The sequence below is a fragment of the Stegastes partitus genome, unplaced genomic scaffold (genome assembly GCF_000690725.1).
Source record: "Stegastes partitus isolate 25-593 unplaced genomic scaffold, Stegastes_partitus-1.0.2 Scaffold559, whole genome shotgun sequence".
Taxonomy (NCBI): domain Eukaryota; kingdom Metazoa; phylum Chordata; class Actinopteri; family Pomacentridae; genus Stegastes; species Stegastes partitus.
This window is the reverse complement of record NW_007578290.1, coordinates 366,140-392,709: the sequence shown is the minus strand read 5'-3', so window position 1 is coordinate 392,709 and position 26,570 is coordinate 366,140. Positions and strand designations below refer to the sequence as shown.

General features: G+C 45.3%; 2 protein-coding genes across 3 annotated transcripts in view; one reads left to right on the top strand and one right to left on the bottom strand.

Moving 5' to 3' along the window:
- Positions 1 to 10,591, top strand: part of LOC103362177 (potassium voltage-gated channel subfamily H member 6-like) — a 37,657-nt gene extending 27,066 nt beyond the window's left edge. The window contains exons 13-22 of the mRNA XM_008288467.1: positions 654 to 818; positions 944 to 1,065; positions 4,497 to 4,568; positions 4,851 to 4,938; positions 6,892 to 6,994; positions 7,084 to 7,163; positions 7,261 to 7,483; positions 9,266 to 9,507; positions 9,664 to 9,809; positions 10,496 to 10,591. Of these exons, the coding sequence (XP_008286689.1) occupies positions 654 to 818; positions 944 to 1,065; positions 4,497 to 4,568; positions 4,851 to 4,938; positions 6,892 to 6,994; positions 7,084 to 7,163; positions 7,261 to 7,483; positions 9,266 to 9,507; positions 9,664 to 9,809; positions 10,496 to 10,591 (1,337 nt within the window). The remainder of the gene's footprint in view (positions 1 to 653; positions 819 to 943; positions 1,066 to 4,496; positions 4,569 to 4,850; positions 4,939 to 6,891; positions 6,995 to 7,083; positions 7,164 to 7,260; positions 7,484 to 9,265; positions 9,508 to 9,663; positions 9,810 to 10,495) is intronic.
- A 3,660-nt stretch (positions 10,592 to 14,251) lies between these two features.
- On the bottom strand, positions 14,252 to 25,629 carry tgs1 (trimethylguanosine synthase 1). 2 transcript variants are annotated; one of them, XM_008288462.1, is made up of 15 exons: positions 25,411 to 25,629; positions 24,997 to 25,064; positions 24,759 to 24,877; positions 24,552 to 24,642; positions 23,682 to 23,759; positions 22,729 to 23,265; positions 22,374 to 22,503; positions 20,978 to 21,064; positions 20,319 to 20,475; positions 19,614 to 19,983; positions 19,359 to 19,523; positions 17,860 to 18,006; positions 16,852 to 17,068; positions 16,054 to 16,132; positions 14,252 to 14,684 (listed from the first exon to the last, which is right to left on the bottom strand). In XM_008288462.1, exons 1-15 carry the CDS (start codon positions 25,569 to 25,571, stop codon positions 14,568 to 14,570), a joined length of 2,523 nt encoding a protein of 840 aa, XP_008286684.1. In that variant the 5' UTR covers positions 25,572 to 25,629; the 3' UTR covers positions 14,252 to 14,567. The 2 variants fall into 2 exon arrangements, with proteins under 2 accessions (XP_008286684.1, XP_008286685.1); XM_008288463.1 differs by lacking the exons at positions 24,997 to 25,064; positions 25,411 to 25,629 and having other exon boundaries at positions 23,682 to 23,730; positions 24,759 to 24,847.
- Between the last annotated feature and the right edge of the window lie 941 nt (positions 25,630 to 26,570).

The following is a 26,570-nucleotide window of genomic DNA, read 5'->3' as shown; positions in this document are numbered from 1 at the left end:
ACAATCTGGACTTGCTTGAGTTTACGATTAAACTACGGTGCATTTATTATTTATGTAATGCATTTATTACAAATACCATTATCACTAAAGGAGGCAGGGGAATAACTAAATCTGTGGCACAAGGAGCAGGAGAGAGAAGGAGATGGAGAGCCAGAAGCCATTACTTCCTATTTGGCTGACTGCTAACCTAGCAGAATCAAAATGCCACTTTAAGCATTATATTACCAAGGAGGTGCTTGAGTAGAGCAAGCCAAAGATAGATTGTCATAAATAGTGTTTTTTTCAGGATAGGCTGGGTGATCCAAGGTAAAAACCATTAATAGAAGCACGCTACAGTTCACTAGCATAGACCAGCTCCGGTGGCTACCTGTTCACCAGGCTATAAAGATCAGAACAGACAGAATGGCTCATAATCGTCCCTCTCTTCTATGAAAAAGCATGTAAAGGAAATGACTTGATGAAATACATTTTTTAGAGGATTTAATTGTGACATTCATCCCATAAACTGCTCTTGGTTTTTAAAATGATAAAAAACAGCTTCTCTCTTTTGCTACGACTCATCAAAAATGATCCCTGATGTCTTTTGACTCCACTACTGCATGCTAACTAAAAAAACACATGAACTAATACATTGCATTTGTTCTGGTGTCTAGGATCCACCAAGGGGTGTCTGAAGGCCCTGGCAATGAGGTTCAAGACGACTCACGCTCCTCCTGGTGACACCCTGGTCCATGCTGGAGACCTTATATCTGCTCTGTACTTTATCTCCAGAGGATCCATAGAGATCCTTAAAGGAGATGTGGTGGTAGCTATATTGGGTAGGTGCTGGTGTGACTCTCAGGTACAGGCTAGGAACTTCTTTCAAGAGTCACCATAAGGTCTCCTGCATGAACACATCAAGATTACTATGCTCAAATCATGACCACATGTTCTTGTCTCCCAGGGAAGAACGATATCTTTGGGGAGCCCATTAATCTGTATGGCCTGCCAGGAAAATCCAGCGCTGATGTCAAAGCTCTGACCTACTGTGATCTGCACACGATACAAAGAAAGGATATGTTGGAGGTATCTGGTTTTGCTTTCCAACCTTTATCCATCTAGTTTCTGGAGAAAAAGAATAATTAATGATGAAACATAAATAACTTAGCTTCATCTACCCAAGGCCAGAGAGTCTGAGGGTTCTGTGCAGTAAACGGTGTCTAGGACGGCACTCTTCTGGATGGAAACCTCAGATGTTGGACCTGGAATCTGCTGGAGCCAGTTTTTCAGTCACAAACTCAAATGCTCCCATTTTCTTTTGACCACTTGATCTTCTACACCTGGCCGTTCCTTTAGCTTTACCTTCTCAGTTTTGTCATGCTCTTTCTCCTGATGTTGCTGTCAGCTGGGAATGTTGTATTATTTGCAACAGCCCACTTATGGGGCAACTATGTTGATGCGTTCGTGGATAGTAGCTCTGAAACTCATTAATCCAACTTAGCTGCTGTGTTTGAGAGGAGGTTCCACCTTGTGCAAAGGCAGGTTACTGGCCATGAGTTAAGAGCTTTTGTACCCTTGATCCTTCATGACCAAGACTGTCCTCCCTTTGGTGGGCTAGTCTTGGTGCTTTTTTGCCAGATGATTATAGAGAGCAGTCGTCAGACAGTAGGACTGGATATCAGGTTTGGGTCCGTCCAGTTCTTCATGCTTGAGACTCAGGACTTGCTGTTGGGTGTCTGCCCTTGTGATGATGTCTGGTTCTTGTTGTAGGAGGTTGCTGTGGTCTGCGCTTACAGTGGTGAATAAAACAGACCATGTATACCGTGGCAGTCATGAGTTTTCAATCGCTCTTATAACTCTGAAGTTTCTATGACTGGATCATTAGTACACGTGTCTTTGTCAGACAAAAATAGAAACTATACGTTTTGGTTACTTCATATATTTGTTGTAGGTCTTCTGAAAAGGATCTGAGAAGATCTGCTGTGTCAAAAATATACTTACAAAACTTGAATGATCAGTTTTGACGTGGAAAGCTGTGCTGATCAATGGCATGGCCTCTGAACTGAAGTGATTACGATGCAGCTGGTGTCTCATCTAAAGCAACTTATTGAGGGCCTGTGTGGTACACCTATTAGACCATGCCATAAACACCAAAAAAAAAGTCTGGACAAGTCTGAGGAGCTCAGCCAAGATCTAAAGAAACAAATCACTGACTTGAACAAATAAAAAAGTCACTTGGAGCCTTTTCAAAGCTGCTACAAAATGATCTGTGCAACCCGTTGTAGGTATAAAACGCAGGGTAGAGTTGTGTCACTGCAGGAAGAACAAACAAGACATCACCTGAAAGACAGTAAGTCAGCATGGTCAAGAGTTAACCAAGAATCACCAGAGAGCAGGTCTGCAGTGGATTAGAAGCTGCGTGTCCACAGTGAAGTGTGTTTCACGTTGCCTTGGTCTGAGAGGACACCATGCAAGAAGGAAGCCCGTCTTCCAGAAACGGCACCTTTAAGGCTCGACTGAAGTTTGCTGCCTGTCATCTAGACAAAGAAAAGGCCTTCGAGAGGAAACATCTGTGGTCAGATGAAACACAAATTGAGCTTTTGGGCCACAATGATCAGAAATATGTTTAGAGAAGAGAATAGGAGGACTTTCACCAGTAAGACACCAGACCTACTGTCGAGCATGGCGGTGGTAGCATCATACTCTGGGGCTGTTTTGGTGCCAGTGGAGCTGGTGCTTTAAGTAAAATAAACAATGAAGAAGGATTATCTCTATTTTCTTCAGGAAAACCTAAAATCATCAGCCAGAAGGTTGGCTGGGTGTATACGTGTGTTTTTTCAAAAGTAATAAACTTTATAGTATTGATATTGGCTGTGTAGGGTTTTAGTGTGGAAAATAAGATGTGCTTATTTTCACACCAAAGAAAATGATTGTGTGAATTAAAATTATTAATACCAACCTTTACATTATTCGTCCACCGATATAATTTCAGAGTCAGCACAAAAATTCTAATAAGTTGTTTACTCTTGGTGATCAGTCAAGAGTGTTTTGTAAAGTTAAGGGAATTAACTTAGAGCTTAGGTAACTAAAGATCAGATACGTAAAGTGACTGGATGTAAGCCATAGAAAACACAGGAAACAACTGTATACACACAAAACATTTATTACTAACTAAACAAACAAACTAATAACAACAATAAACATAGAATATAAAATTACAAACAATGATGAAAATGCTGGTTGAGAATATGAGTGTGAAAACCTAATGTGAAACAGAGTGGTGGCTTGGAGACTTAAAAGTCTTTTCACTCGAAGCAGCAGATAATCTGTTAAATTTGGAATATTGATTGAGAGGCCAATTGTAATTATGAAACACCCGTTTAGAGATGAAAGTTCAATACTTGCCGCGTCCTTGGATTGGGATGCAAGTGCAACAACGTCTGATGCCTGATGGAGAGACGAGGCCTTCAGCTTCAGAGCGGGAAGATCAGGGTGCGGCAGTCAAAGTTGAGGACATGGAAGACCAAGTGAGCAGCTCTACTGCAGTTAGAAGAAACCACCGGAGAATGCCACAAAGTGAGCATCTCTCCTGCAGTTAGAAGAAACCGCCAGAGAATGCTACTGCTTTTCGGGTGAAGAGGCTTTTTAATAGTAAAACTACTGACCAATCACAGCGAGCTCCACTCCCAGGAGGGCTGTTAGATATGACACTCAAGTATCACATGGAGGTCATGAGTTGGTCAGAGTTTTGCTCTGAAAGTAACAATGTTCCTTCAAAACTATATGTACTTTCAATTATACAAAGTTAAGTTTGTTGGAAATGAATGTGTCACATGTAGAGCTTCACGGGGAGTGTAAACATGACTAATCTATGTCGGACGGTTACAGAGATAACACAATGCTTAGGATATGGTAATATAACAAGCTGATAAATTAAAGAAGGACTTATCCAACTGTAATTAAGCTTTGGAGTATTTATCAGGACATGATATATCATAACATTTAACGATTAAACTTAACACAAGATAATAAGGCACATCCTGTGGTGCTGTCTCCACTTGTTTATTCATAAATTTAGTTCTTAAGTTTCTTTGTTGCATGCCACAGGAAATGAGGGGTCAGCAGAGCAATATGTTAAGGCCAGGGCACTTCATTGCGCCTGGCCATCTGTTAAGGTCCATGTGGTTGAATGTTTTTCTTTGTCTTCCCCCAAAAGCTTATTTGTATTGGATCCTTTGAGGCTCGAAGTAGGTGTGATAAGGAAATTCCTAATGGGGCTCTGCTTCCTCTGGCTTCGACTCCTCCGAGTCTGCAGAGTTGATTTACATGGCCCTGTGATTTGCAGGACAGTTCTGTCTTGTTTTATGGCATGTGACTTGGGTGCTGGAAAGTTCACATGAAGTTTCTTCTTTGAATCCTTTTGGGCATCTGTGTCTGTCCATATCCTACAGCTGTTATGTTTCTGATTGCATATTTACAGTACCAGTGATACTCACCTTTGTTGTTTGTGTTTCTAGGTCCTGGACATCTACCCTACCTTCTGTGAATATTTCTGGTCCAACCTGGACATCACCTTCAACCTCAGAGATGTACGTTGCCGACGTTACAGCTGCTGTATTGACTTAGGCTGTGTAGAAATTGTGACTTTTCAAAAATGGAGACTGAATTTGAAGGTTCTGAATCCAGCACTTCTGATGGGGTGTACATCAGCCAACTTTAAATACATGTATAGCATTTCTGCAAAGTGAAATGCCTGAAACAGGCCGCTCCAACGGACCAGCATCTTAAATGGCTCATTTCCAATTGTATTTATAATAAATGTGCATTTTCTTTGTCTATGCATATGCTTCCCTGCCCCTCCCCATCTGCAGGTGAACAGTAAATCTGGAGGTGTTCTGAGTGCAGATGACGAGGATGGGTTCAGCAGACCATACAGACACAACAGTTCTACCATCACAGGTACTGGACACACAGACAGCGATTATAGCAATAGCAATTATAGTAGACCTTGTTTTTTTAATAATAGAAAAAGTATGTTTTTATTACATATTACATTACACATTTTATTGCCAGGTAAGTCTACACGTACACAACATTTGCTGTGATGTTTTGGTGTAAAATAATTTAATAAAACAAATAAAATTACATTAATGTTAAAAGAGCTCTTGAGATTACAAAATGTACTGAAACTTACATCATGATATTTACCAAGAATGTGCAAATGTTCTCAGTTAAACTGTACATGTGCAATATATAGAACACAAAACACTTGTGTTCATGTAAGAAGTTGTGTCTTTACAAGAATTTGAGCTGATAAGATTTTACATGACGTATTGTGATGGTGGCTGGAACAGAGTCTGTGTGAGTGGAAAGCTCAAGGAGAAACCTCTGGGCTCTGGAACCACGGATACTCTCAGCGTGTCATTATATGGTTGAATGTTGACATCATTTCAGGACATGCAGTCGGATGTCAGATGTGGCTGAAGAATAACCCTGATAGGCTGAAATTTAAATAACACTGATCCTCATAATTCAACTAAGTGAAACATAGAATAACACAAAACAGTACGTGTGGCTTTGTAATACACATCCATCGCTTGCATAAGTGCTAATTGAATTATTACCATCACAGAATGCATTTTTAATGGGTCATGTGACCAGCCAGACTTCTGCCTCCGTCATGCTGGTGGAACTGTCAGGACTCCGCTGATGGGATGCAGATGAAAGACTGTGTATCAGCTGTAAAGAGCCACATGTCCCAGTACGCACTTCCTTTGTATGCAATGTGTTGTTTAGCTTCTGATGCCAACTGTGCTCCCATTGGCCACTTGATACGGCAGTAACGAGCTTAGTGTGCATGTAGATTGATTACAAGCTCAATGAGGTCCTGTATGCATCCATGACCCGTCAGTGAGAGAATCATACTGATGGGAGTTTGTTTTACAGGAGATGTTTTTCTGATTCTGATAATTAGCAAGCTGCACATGTGGTACCTGCCCTACGTCACAGAACAGTCCTTCACCTCTCTATTCTTGCAATTTCAGCAGAAATGAGGACACCCTTTGTGCTATGTTATTGCCTTCACCATCTCTGGTCACCGCCAGCGCTGCTTTTCTGGTTTGCATAATCAGCGTCATGGCCCCTCCATCCCAGTAGGACACTAATCAGGACCTCACCTGGTCTCCACTGCTCAGATGGAGATGCTGGATCATCCTCTGCTCCTGGTATCAGTGAATATCCAACCCAGCCCTGGCCCATTCCATGCTCACATCCTGATAGCTCTCCAAACCTATCTATACATTCTGAGGTGCATTCTTTAACTTGTGACAGTTGTTGTAATCGTAGAAGACTAATGCATTTTACCATGTAGTTTCTTCCCTGAAGAGCTCACTCCAGACAGCTGAAACCAGACGTTTGCAGAAACTGTATAAAAAGAAATAAAAGCTTATTTTTCTTCCTGTTTCAGGTCAGTCAGGATCACCAGCACTAGTTCTATTTGCTAAACACCAGAATAATGAGAGAGAGAAGTCTACATCCACGAAGATCCTTCAGACTGCTTGGGAAAGCCCAGACGATGATGTCATGGCTTTGGAAGCTTCTGATAGGTTAACTGATACATCTGAGTTAATTGGAGGCACACCTGCGTCCTTCTGTGACACCACGGGAAGATGAAAACATACTTCTGTTTTTTAAAATGCGTTTGAGCTACCGGGTCAGTACTCGTGTGGCCGACCGGTCGGCTCGCTCAGTAATTCTGTTTTTTTTACCTGTTTTTAACATTTTCATCGCTTGGTTTTTCAAACCTTTTTTCACTGTTCTTAACGGGACCGTTTGGATTATCTGGACTTTTTTTCTGGACTTCCTGCGTCAGCATCAGCTTCACTAATACAGAGGTTCTGTTCTACCTGCCAGGTGACGCCATCACCACTAGGAGGCAGAGAGCAGCGGGCAGGTGTAAGAGAAAGCTGGACAGCTGGGAGCTGTGGGACGACTGCAGTAAAGATGAACATTCATTGTAAGTGACTGTTTTGTTCACCTCTGGTAGAACAGATGTTCATTTCTACTCCTGTGTGTAAGAAAACTGTGAACTAAATGCTTCTGCAGATATGCGCCTGGGTTCTCTGGTGAGAACAACGAGGAGGATCCAGAGATGAGCAGCGCTCCACAGAACCACATGAATGCAGGTCGGTTTTAAAGAGACAACCTTAAATGAATAACGTGTTGTTGTGTCCTGTACCTGTATCTGATCCTCACAAGTGTCCAACATCTTTACATTCTCAGGAGCACAGACTCAGGAGGAACAGAGATACCAAGAAGTGTCGTACCTGTGTAGTCTCAGCTCTCCTCCTGCTCAGCCTCCCTCCCAGCACATCCCTCATACAGCCTCCTCCTCTCATTGGCCGTCCAGTCCCACTCCTCTGATTTCTCCTCCTTCCATCATCTCTTGGAGGAATAAGATGGATCTGGAGAACAAGCTGGAGGCACTGCAGCATCAAATAAGCAAGTGAGTCACAGGTTTTTTTAAGGTGTTTTTCACCTGCTGTGTGGTGACTTTACATTCATATCAGATTTAAAGTAAAAATACTGCAACAGCAGCTAAACAGAGGCTGAGAGCGCAGAATGATCACCTGTTACATCGGCAGCTTGCTGAGCTGTTCACCTTACGCCTCGCTTTGTGTGCAGCCACTCCAGAGAAGACAAGTTTCTGCTTTTAGTTCATCTTATATGATCTAATAAAACAGTGTTTAATATTTAATAATAATATCGAAATGATTATTTGTGTTCTGACGGGCTTGGACACTGTCTGAGTAACGTGCTTATATTTTTTTATTTTTATCAATTAAAAACAAACACTCACATAAATAACATTTACATTCAAATCCAGCATTTTAGAATGAAAGAAAAAAACGGGTCATTGGCAGCAGTTACAGGTTTGAGTCTTCATGGGTCTGAGTCAGCGTTGTGTGCCTTCTTCTTGACAGATCCTCTCAAGTTACATCAGACTGGATGGAATGCAACCAGTGACTGGTTTGGTAGAGTCTACCAACCGGCAGAGACTCTGTCAACACCTGGCGCTTTGCGTCTTGAGTGATTAGATCACAACAGGATCAGAACTCTGAGTACAGGCAGGAAAGCCTCCAACAGGCATGAAGGACACTGAGATATGATCCTCTGATGCAGTCTGGCTCACATGTGGCCACATTCTTTTAGCAATGCGTACACGAATGTGCCACACTGAAGGACTACAACTCAGCAGACAGAGAGGGATGTACTCGATATCTACTTAAAGTTTTGTCAGCCAGTATTTTGATGTTCTTACTGGCATAAATGAAATGTCCCTGATGCACTCGTTAAGCCTCGTATCATTGGACTCCCTCTTCCTTAATGCCAAAACTATGCTGAACCCTGTCTGAGGCCACGTTCACACGTAGCCGGTATTCACAAAAACGGATCCACGTTTTCAAACAAAACATTGTTCACCAGATCGTTCTCAAAAAAACCTTCGTTTACACAAACCCGCATAAACCCGTCGGTAAGAGGACGGAGATAACGGAGCGAGGGTGGTTTGTTTGGACCGACAGAGAGGTGGAGCTGCTCCTACATGTGGTGTCAGAGACACAACAAGGAAACAGCATCCATCTACCACAGCAGCCAGACTGCAAACATGGTCGCACACATGTGACGCTTTAGTCGCTCACTGTGACGTCAGACCTCATGTCTACATGCAGACGTAAAGACAGAGTTTTTCCAGATCTCCACTGTGGCCGGAGTTTTCAGATCTGATGGTTTCGGTGACTCGTAGCTTTGGCTCCATGTGAACCAAAGACCCACTGAGGTATCAGCGTTTCTGCTGCGTGTAAACGAGGCCTGAACTGGCCAAATGAATCTTTGTTTCATTTGACCAAAGACTGTGCTCTCAACATCCATCAGGTTTCTTTTCAGGCATTTCAGCTAAGTCCAGCTCTGCAGAAGAGCGAGCAGGATGACCTTCTTGGAGGCTGTCTATGGAAGTCCAGGTTATGCAGTGTCCGTACTGTCTCCAGCTATTGCACATTCTTCCACTCCAGTCATCAGCCCAGATGACAAGCACCTACATTATGTTGGTGTTTTGAAAAGAAAGTTTAGCGTTCAGTAAAACTACACACACACAAATCCCTCCAACTTTGCAGCTCTATGTAGAATCCATGTCAGGCCCGAGTGGATGCTGTCCTACTGCAGCCCTGCAGTCTGCTTCATATCTGGAACCTCTTCGAGCTACATCTTCATCCATGTTTGTGTTTTCTAGGTTGGAGTCTCGTATGTCAGCAGACATAGGGATCATTATGCAGCTTCTTCAAAGACAGATGCCAACAATCCCACCTTCCTATAGCACCCTGACATCCTCACCTAACGCACCCTCCTCCCCCATCCACTCCTCTGCTGCATCTCCAGACGGCACACCAACCCTGCTCTACCCCACAGAGAAGTCACCGGCCACCACCCTCCAGCAGTCAAATGAAAACCAACTTCTGGAATCAAACTCTCTCGGTTGTGACTCAGCCCCTCTCATTGACATCTCACTGCTCCAGTCGTCTTCATATCAGTCATTATTTTCTTCCCCCAGCTTCCCCTCAAACCCCTTCACTTCTCCACCTTATTCTCAGAACTCCTCTCAGACCTCCTCCTCTGTCCCTCCTCAAACAGGATGTCCCCTCGTGTCATCCTCACAGTTATCATGCCTACTGCCCCCCATCACCCCCGTAACCTCCCAGCTCCAAGAGAAGCTCCAAGAGAAGCTCGAGAAGCCGGTCCTCTGTGTTCGGACACAGGACTTAGCCTCGCTGACGCAGGTACCGGAAGCCTTTCAGTACTTCAAATTACCTTTCAGAGTAGCCTGGGATAGTGGAAAAAATAAAGAGCTGTCTCAGCATCCTGCTGTCTTATCAGAAATCTCTTTTTTTGTTTGAATTCTTTCGAACACTCCTCTGACAACTCTTACTTCTTTCATTGTATATTCAGTTTAAAGACTGGAAGGCAGCCTCAGCGCTGTAACATGAAATGGAATGGGTGTCACAGTACACCTCGTCATCTATTCTTGGACAAGCCTGGCTGTAGTTCATATTAATAAATACATCTGAATATGCTAGCGAGAGTCCTCTGAGATGTGGCAGGATATTGTGGATATGTTCACACCTTGGCCAGGTTTCTGATTGTTGCTTTATGTGCGTTTGTATTTGAGGTTACACAGAAGGTAGTCAGTCAGGAACGAAGCAGATCAGTGACAGAAGCTCTGTTGATGCACATTTGTCACACTTCAGTGCTTCAGATCATCAAACTATTTTAATATAAGACAAAGATAACCCAAGAAAACACAAAATGCAGTTTTTAAATGATGATTTCATTGACTGAAGGTAAAATGCTGTCCAGCCCCATCGTTAGAGTCAAGTGTGACCAGAATGTCTTAATATTTACCCGTAGACCCACTGAGCACTGGGAAGACTTACTACTCGACTCTATCTCTTCATTTTGCTTCCAGAGTGGACCCAGCGAGCCAGAGGACGGCCTCCGGAGCCGCTCGGCTGTTCAGCCCGTCACCGAAGCAGCAGCAGCGTGTCAGTCAGAGCAGCACTGAAGCCGTGATGCGTGAATACATGGCGTCTTCAGCACCTCCCCCAAACCACCAAGTTATGAATACTCTTCTGAACTCGACTGGATTACTTTTGTCTTGTTTTTAATATATCTACAGTATAAACAACATATATGTGATATATCCACACTTTAAAACTTTCTTTAGGCTATTTTTTAGGATCAGTAGTTGAAGTCAGATATTCACTGGTTTCCATCTGACCCTGAGACAAAGTCTGTCAGCATCATACAGATTCAACAAGCGCAGCAGAGAGAGAGAAAGACGCTGCACTTATTCCAGATGTGCTGCTTTAGGGTCTGGTTTGTAAATTCAACATTTAATCTGAGTAGCAGTGCCAGAAATGTCTTAAGGGAGAGACCTGCCACTGACAGAATCCTGAATAGAAATCTAGAGTAGTTGCATGAGAAGCGTCCCACTTCTCCCCCAGATGAGCCGGTCGCCGGCTTCATGACAGCAGAACCAGGAAACATGAACTCTGGTGTTGTTGCACTGGTTCAAGCGACCAGCTGACGTAGTTTCAAACAAACAGCAGCACATACAGACTTTAGTAAAGCTGTTGCTTCATGAATTATAAAAAAACAAAATAAAGCTATTGTTTTACCCACAACACCAACTAGCATGGTGCTGGTTCCAGTGCTGTCTAAGGATGGGATGAGCTAAAGACCTGGCGCTCTGGACTGAGCCATGAATAATGCTGCTGTGATTAAACTTGTTCCGTGATGTTGGGACTCAGGGGGCATGATAAGAATTTCTTCTTTACTTTTCCACAGTAATTTATCCGGCCATGCTGAGGACTGAACCAAGACCATGATGTCTCAATGATGTGACCTAATTTCTGTCCCTGCTGCATCGTGACTGGTTCACTCCAGTCATTCTGGTCTGAAGGTCTTTTTTATGATATAGAATAAGTTTAACCTAATTTAAGCAGAGAGGCATTTCAAAACATAGTGTGAGAAATTAATGTCTCAGATCTTGGAAGTCAAAGTATGGATTTGGTGATGTTCATTTGATTTTGTTGTCATGTGATCAGATGAGAATGAGCTGAGTCAGCTTCATGTGCTCCTGTATTGAGGAAGATCTAAAGCATTTCAACGGCAAGTCATATTCACTTGCAATATGGTCCATAAGGGGAAGCACTGTGACGCTCCTTCAGAAAACAATTCACAAGAAATTTGCTTTACATGCTGCATGTATAATAAAATCTTGTCAGTCTTAAACAGAATCAACAACCAGAGGGCTGCACTGTGAAGGCAGTCTGACAGCCTCAGCAGAAACTAAAGCCCCAGCAGAGATCACAGGCATCACGAAGCAGGTTCAACTTTGTCAGCTCAGACTTCCTGCTGCAGACTCTGTTCACATTAAAGGAGGCGCTGAAGACGTCACGTGACTCTTCTTCTGCTCTAAAGTAGACGATGGTGAGCAGCTGCTTCAGTCAGCACGTTGTTTGAATGGAGAACAATGAGGAACATCAACATTGTGACGGGAAAAAGTGCCGCTTCTGCACACGGTGAAGACAGGAATGCTGGTAGAAACTGTTCAATGTGTTCATGTGTTTATTGAACTAAACACTGAAGCTGATTATTTCTGACTGTTGGTGCTCAGACCCTAATAAACTCAAGCTAGGCCAACAAAACGGGGATACTTCCTGTTAAGAACAAAGAAAATAAAAACCAACCACTCTGGAAAGGAAAACGAAACAGGAGGAGAGAACTGAACAGAGGCAAACCGAACCCGATTCAAAAAGGAGCTAACATAGAAAAACCCGGACAGGACTCAAACTAACAGAACGGGAGGCCGATAAAGTACGCTAGTACTAACAAAACAGGAACACTCATGGGACAAGGAACTAAAGGGATGGGAAGGCTCGGGGACCAGCAGCAGCAGCTCCAGGCTGGCTGTGATGCAGGGCGCTCAGGTGACAGGTAGGAGACAGGTCGGGCGTCGACAGGGATAGTATGGTCTGGCAGAGAGTGGAGGGATGAGCTGAGCTTCTGTGGAACACAGGTGATTGTGGACAGGTGAGCCAATCCCTGCTGCTGTCTCCAGTCAACCAAACTGCAGCCATGACAGGAATAACAGAGCGCTCGAGCAAGGCCTAGCCAGAAGAGGGGTAGAGAGAGAGTGGGCTCTGCAGGGGGTCCTGACTCCCAGCTGGCTGGTCGGACAGCCCTCAGAAGCAAACAGGGAGGATGTCCATTACACTGAGGCAGCAGTGATGATTTGGGCACTTGATGGGAGTCTAATGTGAAAGCTGTGGACTGGAAGGCTTTGGTTGTTTAATAAGTGAGGATGATGTGAATTTTTTTCCTCTGCAGTAATCTTCATGTGTTGAAAGAGTAAAACCTCAGTGAACAGCTCCTGTAAGTCAGAGTGGTAAACCCTCTGTGTGCTTTGTGCTAGATGCCCACGTACCTTTGTGGTATTTCACGTGAATCTTTCCTGAAAATGTAGAGAATGCATAATTACATGCACAGAAACAGACGCAATCGGAGCAGGAAAGTACAGGGAAAAGGCTATATATGATTTATTATTAATAATTCCAGTATATTACATAGGCTGACTACAAGGCACATGAACATGAATGTGTGAAACATCTATAGGATTACATCATTTGTAGATAGTGTCAAAGCCACATCCAGGACATTAAACTTTAAGAAAAGTTTCTCCCAGTTACATGAACTGAGGAACAAATGTACAAAAATAAGAACAAACAATAAACTCTGTGGTAAGTCCTTCAGTGTCTTGTGTACATCATCCATCATCTCTACACCTTAATCCTCACGAGGGTCATGGGGGGGGCTGGAGTCTATCCCAGCTGACTCAGGGTGAAGGCAGGTTCACCTGGACAGGTAACCAGTCTATCACAGGGCTACACTTAGAGACAGACAACCAAGCACACTCACATTCACACCTACGGACAATTTAGAATCACCAATTAACCTCAGCATGTTTCTGGACTGTGGGAGAAAGCCGGAGAACCCGGAGAGAACCCATGCTGCACGGGGAGAACATGGAGACTCCACGCAGAAAGATCCCGGGTGTCCTCACCGGGACGCCAACCGGCGACCTTATAGCTGTGAGGCCACGGTGCTAACCACCAAGACACCTGCAGCCCTCTGCATGACTATGTAGGCAGTCAAATGCTGTAAATGTACAATAACAAAGGAAGCTGCTGCACACAAACAGCAGTGGTTCATACACAGCTGTCAGGACAGCAGCTGATCAGGAACGCTCCATGTGCAGATTCCATGAAACAGGCTGATCAGTTCTGCCTCAAAGCTTCCATCTATATTTAATTACATTTGCTTCCATTGAAGGGTCAGGGGAAGAGGCATCACATAGAAATACAGACACCAAGGACGGATGTAGGGAAGGGCTTCTACTGATGAGTGCACGTGTTCTTTCTTGGTAGAACAGTGCACTGACCACTGCTCTTCTGTGGTCATTTAGGGTTTGGTTGGGCTTTGTAGAAATCCTACGAGCAGTTCTCTTTCATGGGGCTTACAGTGTTTCAGTGATCTGATCTGACCTCTGATCCAACTGAGTCCATTTTCATCATCATCATCCTCATCCTGCACAGTGAAGGTCAAACACATCAAGGGCCAAAACACTGTCCTGTTAACTGAAGACGACGAGAAGAAAAAATCCTGAAAAGCATTTATTAGGTCCAAATGAACAGTAAAAATCGTTAATTAAAACTCTCATAACTGCAGTCGTCTCACACAGTCGCTCCTTTTAAAACCGGGGGTAAGGAACTGTCACTTTGGATGAATGACAGAAGCAAAATACAAAACAAAATCCCTCCAAAGCCTAGAAACTAAACCAGCTGTTGCACATGTTACTAGCAGATCCTCAGCGTGAATGAAACGTGATGTGAATCCAGTCCAGCAGGCAACAGCAGAAACAGCCGTACAAGAGGATTAGCTCTGTCTGTTCTCGTAGCAGTCTTTTCCTTTGCAGGTTAACTGCTGTCACATTTTATCAAGCTGCCAAAGTAAGCCGTCACCGTCTTCAGCTTGTTGTTCAGGAAGTTCTGCTCCACCTCCACCTTTCCTCCTGGACCTGCCAGAGAGACCACCTATAACGGAGCGGTCCCGGAGAAGGCGCATTAACAGACAGGTGGTAACAGCACATTCATCAATACGTAACACTGCACCCTTTACCCAGTACCATGTATGTGCCACAACATTCTACACATGAAACCACATGTATGAATAATTCACATACACTCTGCCATTCACTACCCAATAAATTGATTGTGTCAGAAATCTGATGTCGGCGTTCACTGAGACGCCAAACGCAGTGCACAACTTGGATGTTTCGGAAGAAGTCTTGAGTGTGTCAATGCAGCTTCTGTCCTGCTATGATTATATATAATATTATAAAGGTATAATTTAGATTACAGTACATTTTATTGACTTTGAACTTCACATAATCTTGTTGACTTCCTGTAAATACAAGGGCTTTTCATGGGCTATGGAACCGAGACTTAAGAGAAATAAAAGTTAAATCCAGGTTCCAATTGAGCTGCTTCCTCAGCCCTGGATTTTGAAGGTGAACACAGATCTTCAGGTGGTTTGTCAGCAGTATGTATGTGTGAGAACGAGAGAGAAAAGCAGCGTTTGACGAGCTCCTCTGAACGTCACAGAGGTTTTATTGTGACCATCTCGTGATGGAGTCTGGTAACATTTCAGAACCTGTATTCTGACAGCGAGCTCTAACTCATCCCTGTTCACTTGTTTTTTTCACATTCGTAAACTTCCTTCTCTCTGCCTTGTTAGAGTCATTTTCCTCTCTTTTTTAAACAAACAAACAAACAACATGCAGCTGCTGTTGATCCCGGCACCACTGTGACCTGGGAGAGAGCCGTAACCCAGCAGATATGGAGCCGCTGAACACTGTGCGGCTGACGGGTGTTGGTCTGGGACACGTCTGAACTCTGAATGACGCTGTGACCTGAATGAAGTTCCTGCTGTGAACAGAGCTACAGCGGTTTGGCGGCTGTCCGGCTGACATTCATTTTAATTTGGAATTTAACTGGTTTTTTATTTTTACAAATTTTGTAAAAATTCTACAACAAATGGCGACCAACAGCCACAGCACACCGCTACATATAATCTGTACGGTTTTTCTAATCATGCATTGATTAATTAATACTTGTGTAATTATGCATTGGCACACCTAATACATTTATTGATGCATTCAAGACAGTCATGATTCAATAGTGTTACAATATGAAGCAAATGCTTCCCAACAGTCCAGACCGGGGTTGCATCTTCAGCTCCAGGAGCCTGGACACCAGACTAACAGGTCTACTTGGAGCTACGCTGAAGCACTCGTAGCCTTAGACTGGAGCGCTCTGGGCTGTTTCCTACCAAACAGCAGCTACAGTGCTAGAAGGTAAATGCTGTTACCACCTTTCATTTACACATGATGAACATACAGACCTGATCCATGTCAGCGTTGCGAGGCAGGAAGAACACGATGTTGTCTGATATCATTTTGGCCAGGCGGAAAATCTCAAATGTGTCTCCTGTTAAGGATAAACTCTATGACAGTGTGTTATGAACATACAGTCCACTTGTTGAAAAGCTTCAGGTATGGTGTGTAGAGGCGGCGTTTAGCACTGAGGGCGGCGCCACAGTGTCCAGCCAGAAAAGAAGAAAGAAAAGTGTGCCTTCAACAAACGTCTGCATTGGACTATCCTGTTCCATGTTAACATATGAAAACATGCTGCTGGATAGAATGTCGGTTAGTCAGGAAAAGCACGAGGTTCAAGCCTCTGGAGACCACGAACGTCTCCAGTAGTTTAAGAACTACGCATCAGCAGACAGTAACACCAGCAGGAGACACCTTGACCAGACTACTGCAGCACGCACGACCTTTCTGAGCCTCTGAATATCTGTAAGAGGAGCAAAGAGCAAGAAATGCATAAAGGTGAGCAGAATCATTGGAGTAATCATCAGATGCTTCCTCTGCAGTCGTGTAAGACTCGCAGTAAAGTACAACGGCCAACAGGAGCACATGAGGAGCTTTGGTTTGTGTGCAATTAGTTCAGAAGACGGAGAGAACACCGTCTGCACTTCAGCTACAAACAACAAAACACAAACATGGAAAAGCAGATGGACGTTATGGACAGAGCCCCGAGTGTGAAACAGAGTCCGTTCTGCTCTAAATAATCCGTCTCCCTCCGCCCCTCATCCCCACCGGGTCAACCGCCTTCCTGCTGCTACATGAAAGGATATCCGTCAGGCTCCATCATGGCACCGATGTCAAACACCTCCGCAGTCAGGTAGTCTGGTCCTCCCCACGGTGGCGACAGGAAGACCACGTCGCCACGCAGCCGGGGCGCCAGCTGGAGGAAGTCGCCTTGCAGGAAGTCGATGCGGTCCGCCACGTTGTAGATGGCAGCATTGTGCCGAGCCATGTCCAAGCGGACTGCATCGATGTCCACGGCCAGGACTGAGAGGACGACACGGAGCAGGAAGAAGAGACAGTGAGGACTCGGCCTGTACCAGACTCACTGGACTCAGACCTGAGGACGGTTCAGAGGCTTCAGGATCTTCTGTCAGCAAAGAACTCTGGACGATGTTCTAGTTTGTTTAAACACGCTCTATCTGGCCTCCATGAGTTCTTATCATAATGTCACCTGCACTTCCTCTGCAGAAAAAACACGACTGGTTCACTTCAGTCTCTGATCCTAGTTAAACATGCCTCATTTTCTATTTCAGAATAAGGCTGAAATGTTTGTACTCATTACAGTTCACTGAGCATGAGGACAATCACAAGGCCAAAGCCACGACCCAGAACACCAACGGAGAGAGGAGCTGCTGGTCGTGACACTGCGCCGACCGATGCATCTCTGAGAGCTGATAGAAACAAGGCCAGTGACCGCCATCGGTTTCCAGTTCCTCTGCACAGAAACTTTGGGTTTATTCGCTGGTCGATTTAAGAATGAAATATGCTCGTTAAACTTTTCCCTGTTAATTTCCAGTCTAACACACTGAGAGCAAAGATAACTGAACAGAGTCAATAAAGGTCTGTGTTGTATTCGGAGGCTTGAGACTAAACAGCTGCATTTATTGGGCTCTACATTGTCCTTACGCTGAGCAACAGAGACATCCCTCCACATTCACATCTTTCACACGAGCAAAACCCTGAACTACTGGTTTTACCGCTGAGGACTCAAATCACAAAATCCCCACAAGTTTTTAATGCATAAGAGGTGAGTAGAGGTGCAGGATCACACTGACCTCTCTTTCCAGTGAGGGCGAACTGAATGGCATTTCCTCCCACGCCGCAGAAGGCATCTATGACCAGGTGAGAGTCGGAGAAGCTGTGGTCCACCCTGAGGGCGATGTGCTCAGCGATCCTCTCAGGAGTCACGGAGAACCAGCCCTCTGAAACACAATGTACAGGACATCCTTTGGTTTACGCTTCCTGCATGATCAAGCTGGCTCGTTTACATCTTTGTTTGCTCTAGAATGAAGCTCTGAGGGCATTTCAAGCCCAGGACCAGCCCTCAAATCCAAAATGTTGTCTCAGCTCATGTTGGTACCACATCAACAGGCAGCCCTCGACACCACCTGACCCAGACGGGTTCAGCTGGACTCTGCCAGCTGTTCTGTCTGTCTCCTGGCCTGCTGTCAGTGCTGCTCTGAGGGCTACAGCCTGAGGGATGGAAGAGCTGAACACGTGTCAGACCACCACCCAGTGTCAGGTTTATGCCACAGCTGTCCTAAACTACCAGCATCAGGAATTACCAAAACCATTTCCTACGTTTCTGTTGTGGTTGATTCACCAGGATGCAGAGGCTCTTTAACCAAAATAAAATAAAAATCTGGGGCCTTTTTGCCTCTATTCGATGGTGTAGTCGAGAGAGAGACAGGAGAGAGGGGAGAGGAATGGGGGAAGGACCTGCACAAAGAGGCCATGAGCGGGACTCTAACTCGTGACCTCCACGTTGGGGACTACAGCTCCTGTACACAGGACGCCAGCTCAACCAGGTGAGCTTTTTAATGCCAAAATATAATTACTATTGTTATTTATGAATATACAAATTTACTGTTGAAAAAAAGAGTAAAGCCATGATTCACTGATTATTAAATATAGTTATTTACCTTTATTCCTGAACAGATCATGTTTGGTTGAATGTTCTGCTCGATTCGTTTCTGACTCTCAGAGAAGCCCAGCGGCTCAGATTTGGGCCTAAGAAGGTGAGTTCAGCTGAAATTCCTCGTTCCTGTTCTAAATGGTAAAAGACCGAGCACTCACTGAAAGCCCGTCATGGTGCTAGATCAGGGGTCTCGAACTCCGGTCCTCGAGGGCCGCAATCCTGCATGTTTTAGATGTTTCCTTCTTCCAACACACCTGATTCACATGATCAGGATTGTTATCAGGCTTCTGCAGAGCTTGATGATGAGCTGATCATTTGAATCAGGTGTGTTGGAAGAAGGAAACATCTAAAACTTGCAGGATTGCAGCCCTCGAGGACCGGAGTTCGAGACCCCTGTGCTAGATGGTCTCTGGTCACACCAGATACTGGCTGCTTCTCTGACCACATGGAACTCGTGGAAACCATGAACCGGCCTTCAGCAGGTGAACTGCCAGGACGGTGAGGAACGTGAATGTCAACTGTCTTAAGACTTTTTTTAAATAACTCAAACTCGTTAGCCCTTTGGTTGTCATTTCAGATGCTAGTGACTTGCAGTGGGTGTAATAGGTGCTAAAGAACAAGACTACGTTCACCAACCTCGGTCGAGCTTAATCCCTTCATCGAAGTGAGAGAAGAGTCTGTAGCGCTGGGCCCAGTACTTAGCCAGCTCCGGCTCAGCTGCCATCTCTGCCGGGACTTCCTGGTTCCTTCCTCGCCTCCCATTTTTCTTCTTTGACTTCTTTACATCTTTCACACTCGATTCTATACAAATATACGTCATATTAATTGTTAGATTGCAGCGATTGTCACCAGAACATATAGCATCAGAATCCTCTGACCGACATCATTTACCTTCAGGCGCATCACACAGGAGAAAGTCAGGAGTTTGGAGACATGTCAGCGGTCTGCAGGGCTGATCCTTTACCTCCTCCTCCTCCTCCTCCTCCTCCTCCACGGACCCACCGGCTGAGGCAAAGGAAGTGTTTGGCAGAGGGCCTTCACTCCTCTCTGCATTTAACCTGGACACACAACAAGAGCCCTCCTCCTCCTCTTTCTCAGCACTCTCCAGCTCCGTGCTCCTCCTCGTCTCTCCTCCTCCTCCTCCTGTCACTTCTACAGGAGACGGAGGCCTGATGTCAGGTGTGCCTCCTCCTTCCACCTGGTGTCGGTCAGAGGGAGTCATCTGTGTCGCTCTCTGGACCGATTCAAGGAAATGTTGAACCTGTGAAACACACACTCGTTTTTCGTCTTGTATGTCACGTTCATACTAATAAAGGTCTATTTTGGGACTCTGCATCTCTGACTGTTCATAATAAATCCTAATAACGGTTTAACATATTCCCAGCTCCATGCTTTCCGTCTGCACTGTCTGCTTTGTGAAGTTCGGCCATGGACACTGTTCCTGTTCAGTGATATGTCGACATCAGACTCGTGAGCGGAGACGGTAACTCGCTCCTCACAGCCTTGACGTCCTTCTGTTAGCTCGCTGAGGTTTGAGCTTTGTGATTCTGGAGTCGTCTTAGCTGGATGCATATTTCTTGGGTGTACAGCTGGTACCTTGCAGAGGGCGGTGCTGGTCCGTGGCTGTGAGCCTTCTTCACCCATGGCTGAGAACCTGGTGTGTTTGTTGGTGCTGCAGGCTGCTCTCTTAGTCCAGCGCAGCCTCTTACACTTAGGACCAGCTCTGCCTTTAAAGCTTATTACGCTGTCGAACCTAAGACAAACACAAACACACGATGCACAGCTCTCTGTCAGTCTCCTTAACACGACTCATTACTGTAGGTAACATGGACGTGATGTCCTCAATGCCTTTGGACATGTACGTGTTGTACATCCTGAGCTGGCAGCACATTGGGGCCACCGTTGATTCTGTCATCCCTGTAAAAAAGGCTTCAGGTTGACAGCTGAAGTCCTCACACAGACCTGCTCCTTTTTGTTTATTAATTAGCTACTATCTAATTAAGATTAAATGTATTAATTGATAACTGCTAAACTGTTGGTTGACGAACTGATCTGCTTGTGATGTGTTATTAACAGCGTCTGGTCTCTCGGTCCCTCCTTGTCACAGGCCCACTACCAAGTCAAGACACCTGTTAATCCTCCAGGTGTGGTCGTTGGACCCGTTTCAACATAAACACATGGCCAGAAGTCAGTGAGGTGGGACAGAGTGGACACAAGGGAACCAGAACCCCAGCAGGAGGACAGAGCAGACGTACCGAGGCTGTGGGTTGTGTTTGAGTCGGACTTTACTCCAGGCTTCCTCAGCCGTCACCTGTGGGCTCTCCTCCACATCCAGCTCATGACTGCAGGGGAACACAACGGAGGACGTCAAGATTTACATTGACTATTACTTTCAAATCTATATTTCTTTCTTGTAAGTCCAGGGATAAACATTCTAACTTGCGGTGGACATCTATTTTATTTTTTCTTTGTTTGCCATCAGGGGGTAAAGCATGCAGACTTCAAACACGCTATCTGAACAATGTTTAAGACCTCACAGGAGCCTGGACTTCACCAGAAACACGAAGGAGCTGGAACTACTTTATGTTTTAAAGCTTTTATGTTTTAAAAGCAGTAGAACTGAAAATGTTCATGTCAAACCTCCTCTAGGAAACTTATGGGATGCCCACCGAGATGAGTAAAAACAGATCATATTTCTTTAACTGTATATACTCCTACTGGCTCCTTCTGCACACACATATATATATATATATATATATATATTTTTTTCTTATTTGTCTTTTTTATACGTGGATTTTGCACCTCTGGAGTTGTCTTTTAATGTCGCTGTTCTTTGTGTATGATGACAACAAAAGCATTTATCTTATTCTATATTTCATCTTGTTTTCCTTTAATCAATGGTAAACAACGATGTGGAAATTACTCATAAAACATGTCAAATAGAATTTGATTAAAATTTAAAAGATATTGCATCATGTCTGTGAAGATCCTCAGTCCTCCAGCTCATGGTTCTTCTGGTAGTTTAATCGTAGCAGTTGGACCTGTTTGAGTTCCTTGAAGACGTTCCACCTCTCATCCAAGAGGCTTCATCAGCTCTGATGTTGTCCAGGGAGGACAGATGGTTTGAGAGAGAAGTGAAAGAAGCATCTATGTCCAACTGGAGAGACCATCCCTGACCAGAGGTGGAGGTCTGAGGCATCACCTCTCACCTGTTCACAGTTCAGTCCTAAGATCTCTCTCCAGGAAGATGAAGCCACATCCACACCTAGCCACAAAGACCCTAATGAACCCCACTGTGGCAGGGGGAGCACTAACGACTCACATAACGAGGGGGAGGAGCAACAAACCCCCAATTAAAACCCAAACTCAGATGTTAATGTCTCCTTCAGGTTATCAGTATGTGGAACTCCCAACTAGTTAGTCAGAGCTGATGAAGCCTCTTGGATGAAACGTCTTCAAGGAACTCAAACAGTCCAGCTGCTACGATTAATCTACCAGAACACTGCATTATATTGTGTTTTCTGCATTCACCAACTGAATACATGCAAGTAGCTGCAGCAACAGCATGCACACAGTTTGTGCTTCCTTCAGTGGGATCAGCAGCAAACAGCTCGACAGGTCTGCAGATACAAAACGTTCTCTCATACTGGCCTGCGTTTGAGTTTACCGCCTCCTTCCCCTTCTGGTTCGTCATCATCGTCATCACCTTGTCCATCTGACATCTTATTCCTGGTGACATTCTGCCTGTCAGGTCTACCAGCAGCCTGCTGCGGATCTGAAGCTGACATGCAAACATAACATGCAAACAACATATTTACCAACACAACTCATGCAGACGAAAAGAATCTCATGTCCAACCACCGCTAACACTACGTCTGAAACACACTTTATAAAGCAAAACATTAGACCCAAACTTGTATAAGATAAATTGGTAGGAATGCACGATATATCGGCGACCACATGGGCTCTACCGCTGGTCCAGGTCTGGGCTCCAGCACGTCGTTACCTGTTTGTTCAGCTGTGTTCTGCTGTGAGGAGGAATCGGATCTCCTGCGGTCATTCCCACCATCAGAAGGATCATCTGAACCACAGAGCTCTGCCTGCTGTCTGGTGTCAACCCGTCTGTCGCTGTGATACGAGTCAGTCACACAAGTCGCACCTGTCTTTAACATGCAGGTGTGTTCAAACAGGTCATTCAGATCCTCAATGTCATCTTCTCTTGTGTGGCTCTCAGATTCCGTCTGGTCCTTCCCCTGCCCCTCTGGTTGTGCTGGAACACCGTTGTCCATTAACACTGCTGCTTCTTCTCCACCAGTGTTCCCATTACCAGCAGACTGGTCGGTGGTCCAGCCCTGTGCTGCCCAGTATGTGTACAGCTCCCAGTAGGAGCAATAAGTCTCTGCAGAATGCTGGTCCCAGGCAGCCTTGGTATCTGGGCTGTCCCAAGGAGCAGTCGCTGTTCCAGGATCTAGTGCACACAGCAGCTGAGTCTCTGGATGTTTCTCCAGCCAGGTGCTCCAAAGCAGAGCTTCTCCCTGTTGAGCTTCAGTGGATGAAATGGATGAGAACAAAACAGCGTATGTTTAGTTTCAGATGTTGAATAGTTTATACCAGGGGTGTCCAGTCCTGGTCCTCGAGGGCCACAGTTCTGCATGTTTTTGATGTTTCCCTCTTCCAACACACCTGATTCAGATGATCAGCTCATCATCAAGCTCTGCAGAAGCCTGCTAATGATCCTGATCAGGGAAACATCTAAAACAGGCAGGACTGTGGCCCTCGAGGACCAGGACTGGACACCCCTGGTTTATACCATATACGACCACCTGCCACAAAGTCAAGTCCCACATTCAGATCACACTAAACAAAAACACACATTTATTGGGTTCATTTCTACAATACAATTGTGTAAACGTGCACAGAATGTGTACTTAATGGCAATCTCCATGTCTCCCTTCTTACCCCAGTAGGCTTCCCACCCAGCATCTGGAATCCCTCTTGTCTCCTCCACCTGTAGATCACACACCACCTGCTCATCAGCTAGAAAACAACACAAGGTAGCATCAAACCAGAGCAGAACGCTGAATACACAACGATAACGTTCACATGCACAGTCATGAACAAACGTTTACAGACACGTGTAAAGACCACCGACGTCATGACAGTCTTCCAGCGACTCAGACAGCTCTTCTATCATATCACACAAAAAAAAAACAATCGTGTGCTGCAGTATTTACATTTAGAAATGTGCTGTTTATTCTGCTCATAAAAAAGACCGCATGAGAACAAATGACTGGGTTTCATCTTGGACAGATGTGACACCAGAACCTCCTGGTTCACTCTGTTTAAAGTCATCTCTGGTCTGAGCACCGCGGCCACCAGCAGCAGCTAGCGCAGCCTGCTATGTGGGGCGTTCAGGGAGCATCGTAAACTGTAGTGTCTATGGATAAGAACGTGTTCAGCAGGTCAGATGTTTCTCCTGTGACCAGATGAGAAAGCTGGTCACAGCAGTAACAAAGTCTGTCTGGAGTCCTGTGTGGACTCCGTGTGGCGCCAGCGCTGTTCGGTAAATGGCTCCATATGCAGTGACGTACGGTTCTGACTGGGCTCCTGGCTGATGGAAAAGCAACCAGGTTCTGAGGAGGTGCCAGATGTGAACCAGCTAAGCTCTGGAACCAGCACTTGGTTCTTCTTGGTGGAGAAGGGGGGCCTGATGATAAATGAGGCCCCTGGCCAAGCGACACAGCAGCCCAGTGTTTTTCTGTTGGATGATGGCTTCCTCACAGAAGAGGTCTCATAAACTATTCAATGAATATGAGCTCATTGTATTACCTCCGTTGTCAAGCTGTAGATGGTCTTGACCTTTCTCCTCTGGAGCTGCTTCATCCCGGTACATGATTGCCTTCCTGTTAGACCTCCTCCCCTGTCACATGACCAGCAGCAGGAAGTGCTCTTTTTTATTTATTTTTTAATTCAGTTCAGTATTTCATAAAAAGTGACTGACACAGACATGATGCTGCAGCAGCAGGTACGCCTTACCGCTGTCCTTTTATCAGATGAGCTGGCGAAGGCCAAAGGCAGACCCATGCTGGCCATCAGCTGAGCCTCGCTGTCCAGCATCTCGCTCTCAGACTCCTCCTCTTCTTTGTCATCTGTTTCTGTAAGTTGACAAAAACCTAAAATCACAACGGCCATCTGACTGGCTCAGACCCAGCAGCGTATCCGCAACATGTTCAACACGGCACCAGTCTGAACTGAATGAAATGTCATGACATACCTCGGACCTGCGTCTCTGCCAGGTCAGAGGGCAGCTCTCTGTTGTCAGAGCGGTACAGCTCTCGATCCCTGCACAGCAACACAAACACAAGATCTCATCATCACAGCTGACAGAGGCCCAGAACCCCACAATCAATAACTCGTGTCTCATTCCTCCAAAACACTGCATGTCTTCAGCACACAGTTCGTACATGTGGAGGTCAGACTATGGCTGGACAGTGTGTTAGCAGGTATGTGATTTAAAGCCAGGCTCCTGGTCCTCCTGGTCTCCACAGAAACACGGCAGCATGCCCCACATCTACTGCTGACAGGAATCACAGACACGCTGAACACACTATAGTCTGACCAACAAAACCAGCTCATCACGAGTCCGAGTGCGACCGAGCCAGAGGAGGGAGAAAGACATGGAGCTCACTGTACGAAGGCTCTGGAGCAGCGACAGAGGACCGTCTCCCGCCCGCTGCCGAGGATGATGTCGGCCACCACCGTCACGCTGCTCCGCTCCAGCATCATGGCGCTCCGCTGCTCCGGCGGCTCGCACCCAGAGACTGGAGGACGGCCGGACATGAGACACATGTGTCCGGTCCTCTCACCGAGACCAGGGCGGGGACTGTCTCACGGAAATCAAACAGCTGCAGTGTTTGGATCCCGGCGCCAGAGCTCGTCGCCGTCTTCCGGCCTCAGATGCTCTTCCTCCTCTCAGGTGAAACGTCATCAGTAGGAGCCCGAGTGTGAAATGCCCGGATGTGCCGTTGCTCCGCCCATAGACATGTTTAATAAAGACCTTTATGATACATATCTCTGGCTCCGCCCACATCATGGAGGACACTGCAGGGCTGCATGTAAACAGCTGTTCTTGTAGACTGGAAAGGTTTAATACTAATCATGATTGATTGTGCAAATTCTGTGGGAAGGAAAAGGAAACAGTCCATCTGTTTCATCAGTATTCACGTTCAAAAGCATTCTGGACTGATGTGCAGCATTATTTAAGGTCAATAACAGGACAAGGCGTCACTCTACAAGAAAAGGACATTATTACTTATTTAGAACAAAACAGTGTTCTTTGGCCAACTAATCCAGATGCTTGGAAAATTCTGTATCCATAAGAACAGGTGGACAGACACCAAACCAAACGCTGACATTTATATTCTTGAGCTGCAGCGATATCAGAATCAAATCAAATCAGGTTTATGGTCATGGTGTTGTACATACACAGCAGTACAGGCCGGATGAGAGAGCGTTTCTTCATTCAACCAGCTAGTTTTGCAGAATGAATGTCTGGGATAGGTACTAAATGTTGAAGGGGGCGCTGCGTCAAACGTTGTCGTCCACTCCATTAATTAGTACCACAATTACAGACTGTAAAAACAAGAGAGCTGTCAGAACAAACCATGTGTGTTTTGATCTCTCATCTCTCCTCACAAATGACTACGTGTCGATGATGCTGCTGGTAAACCCTGGCCGGTATGGCTGCATCACTGTGTTTGTGCATTTATTAGGGTCCGAGCACCCAAACGGGTGCGAAGACCCTATTGGAACTGCTCGGATTATTATTATTATTCGTGACAAAGACAC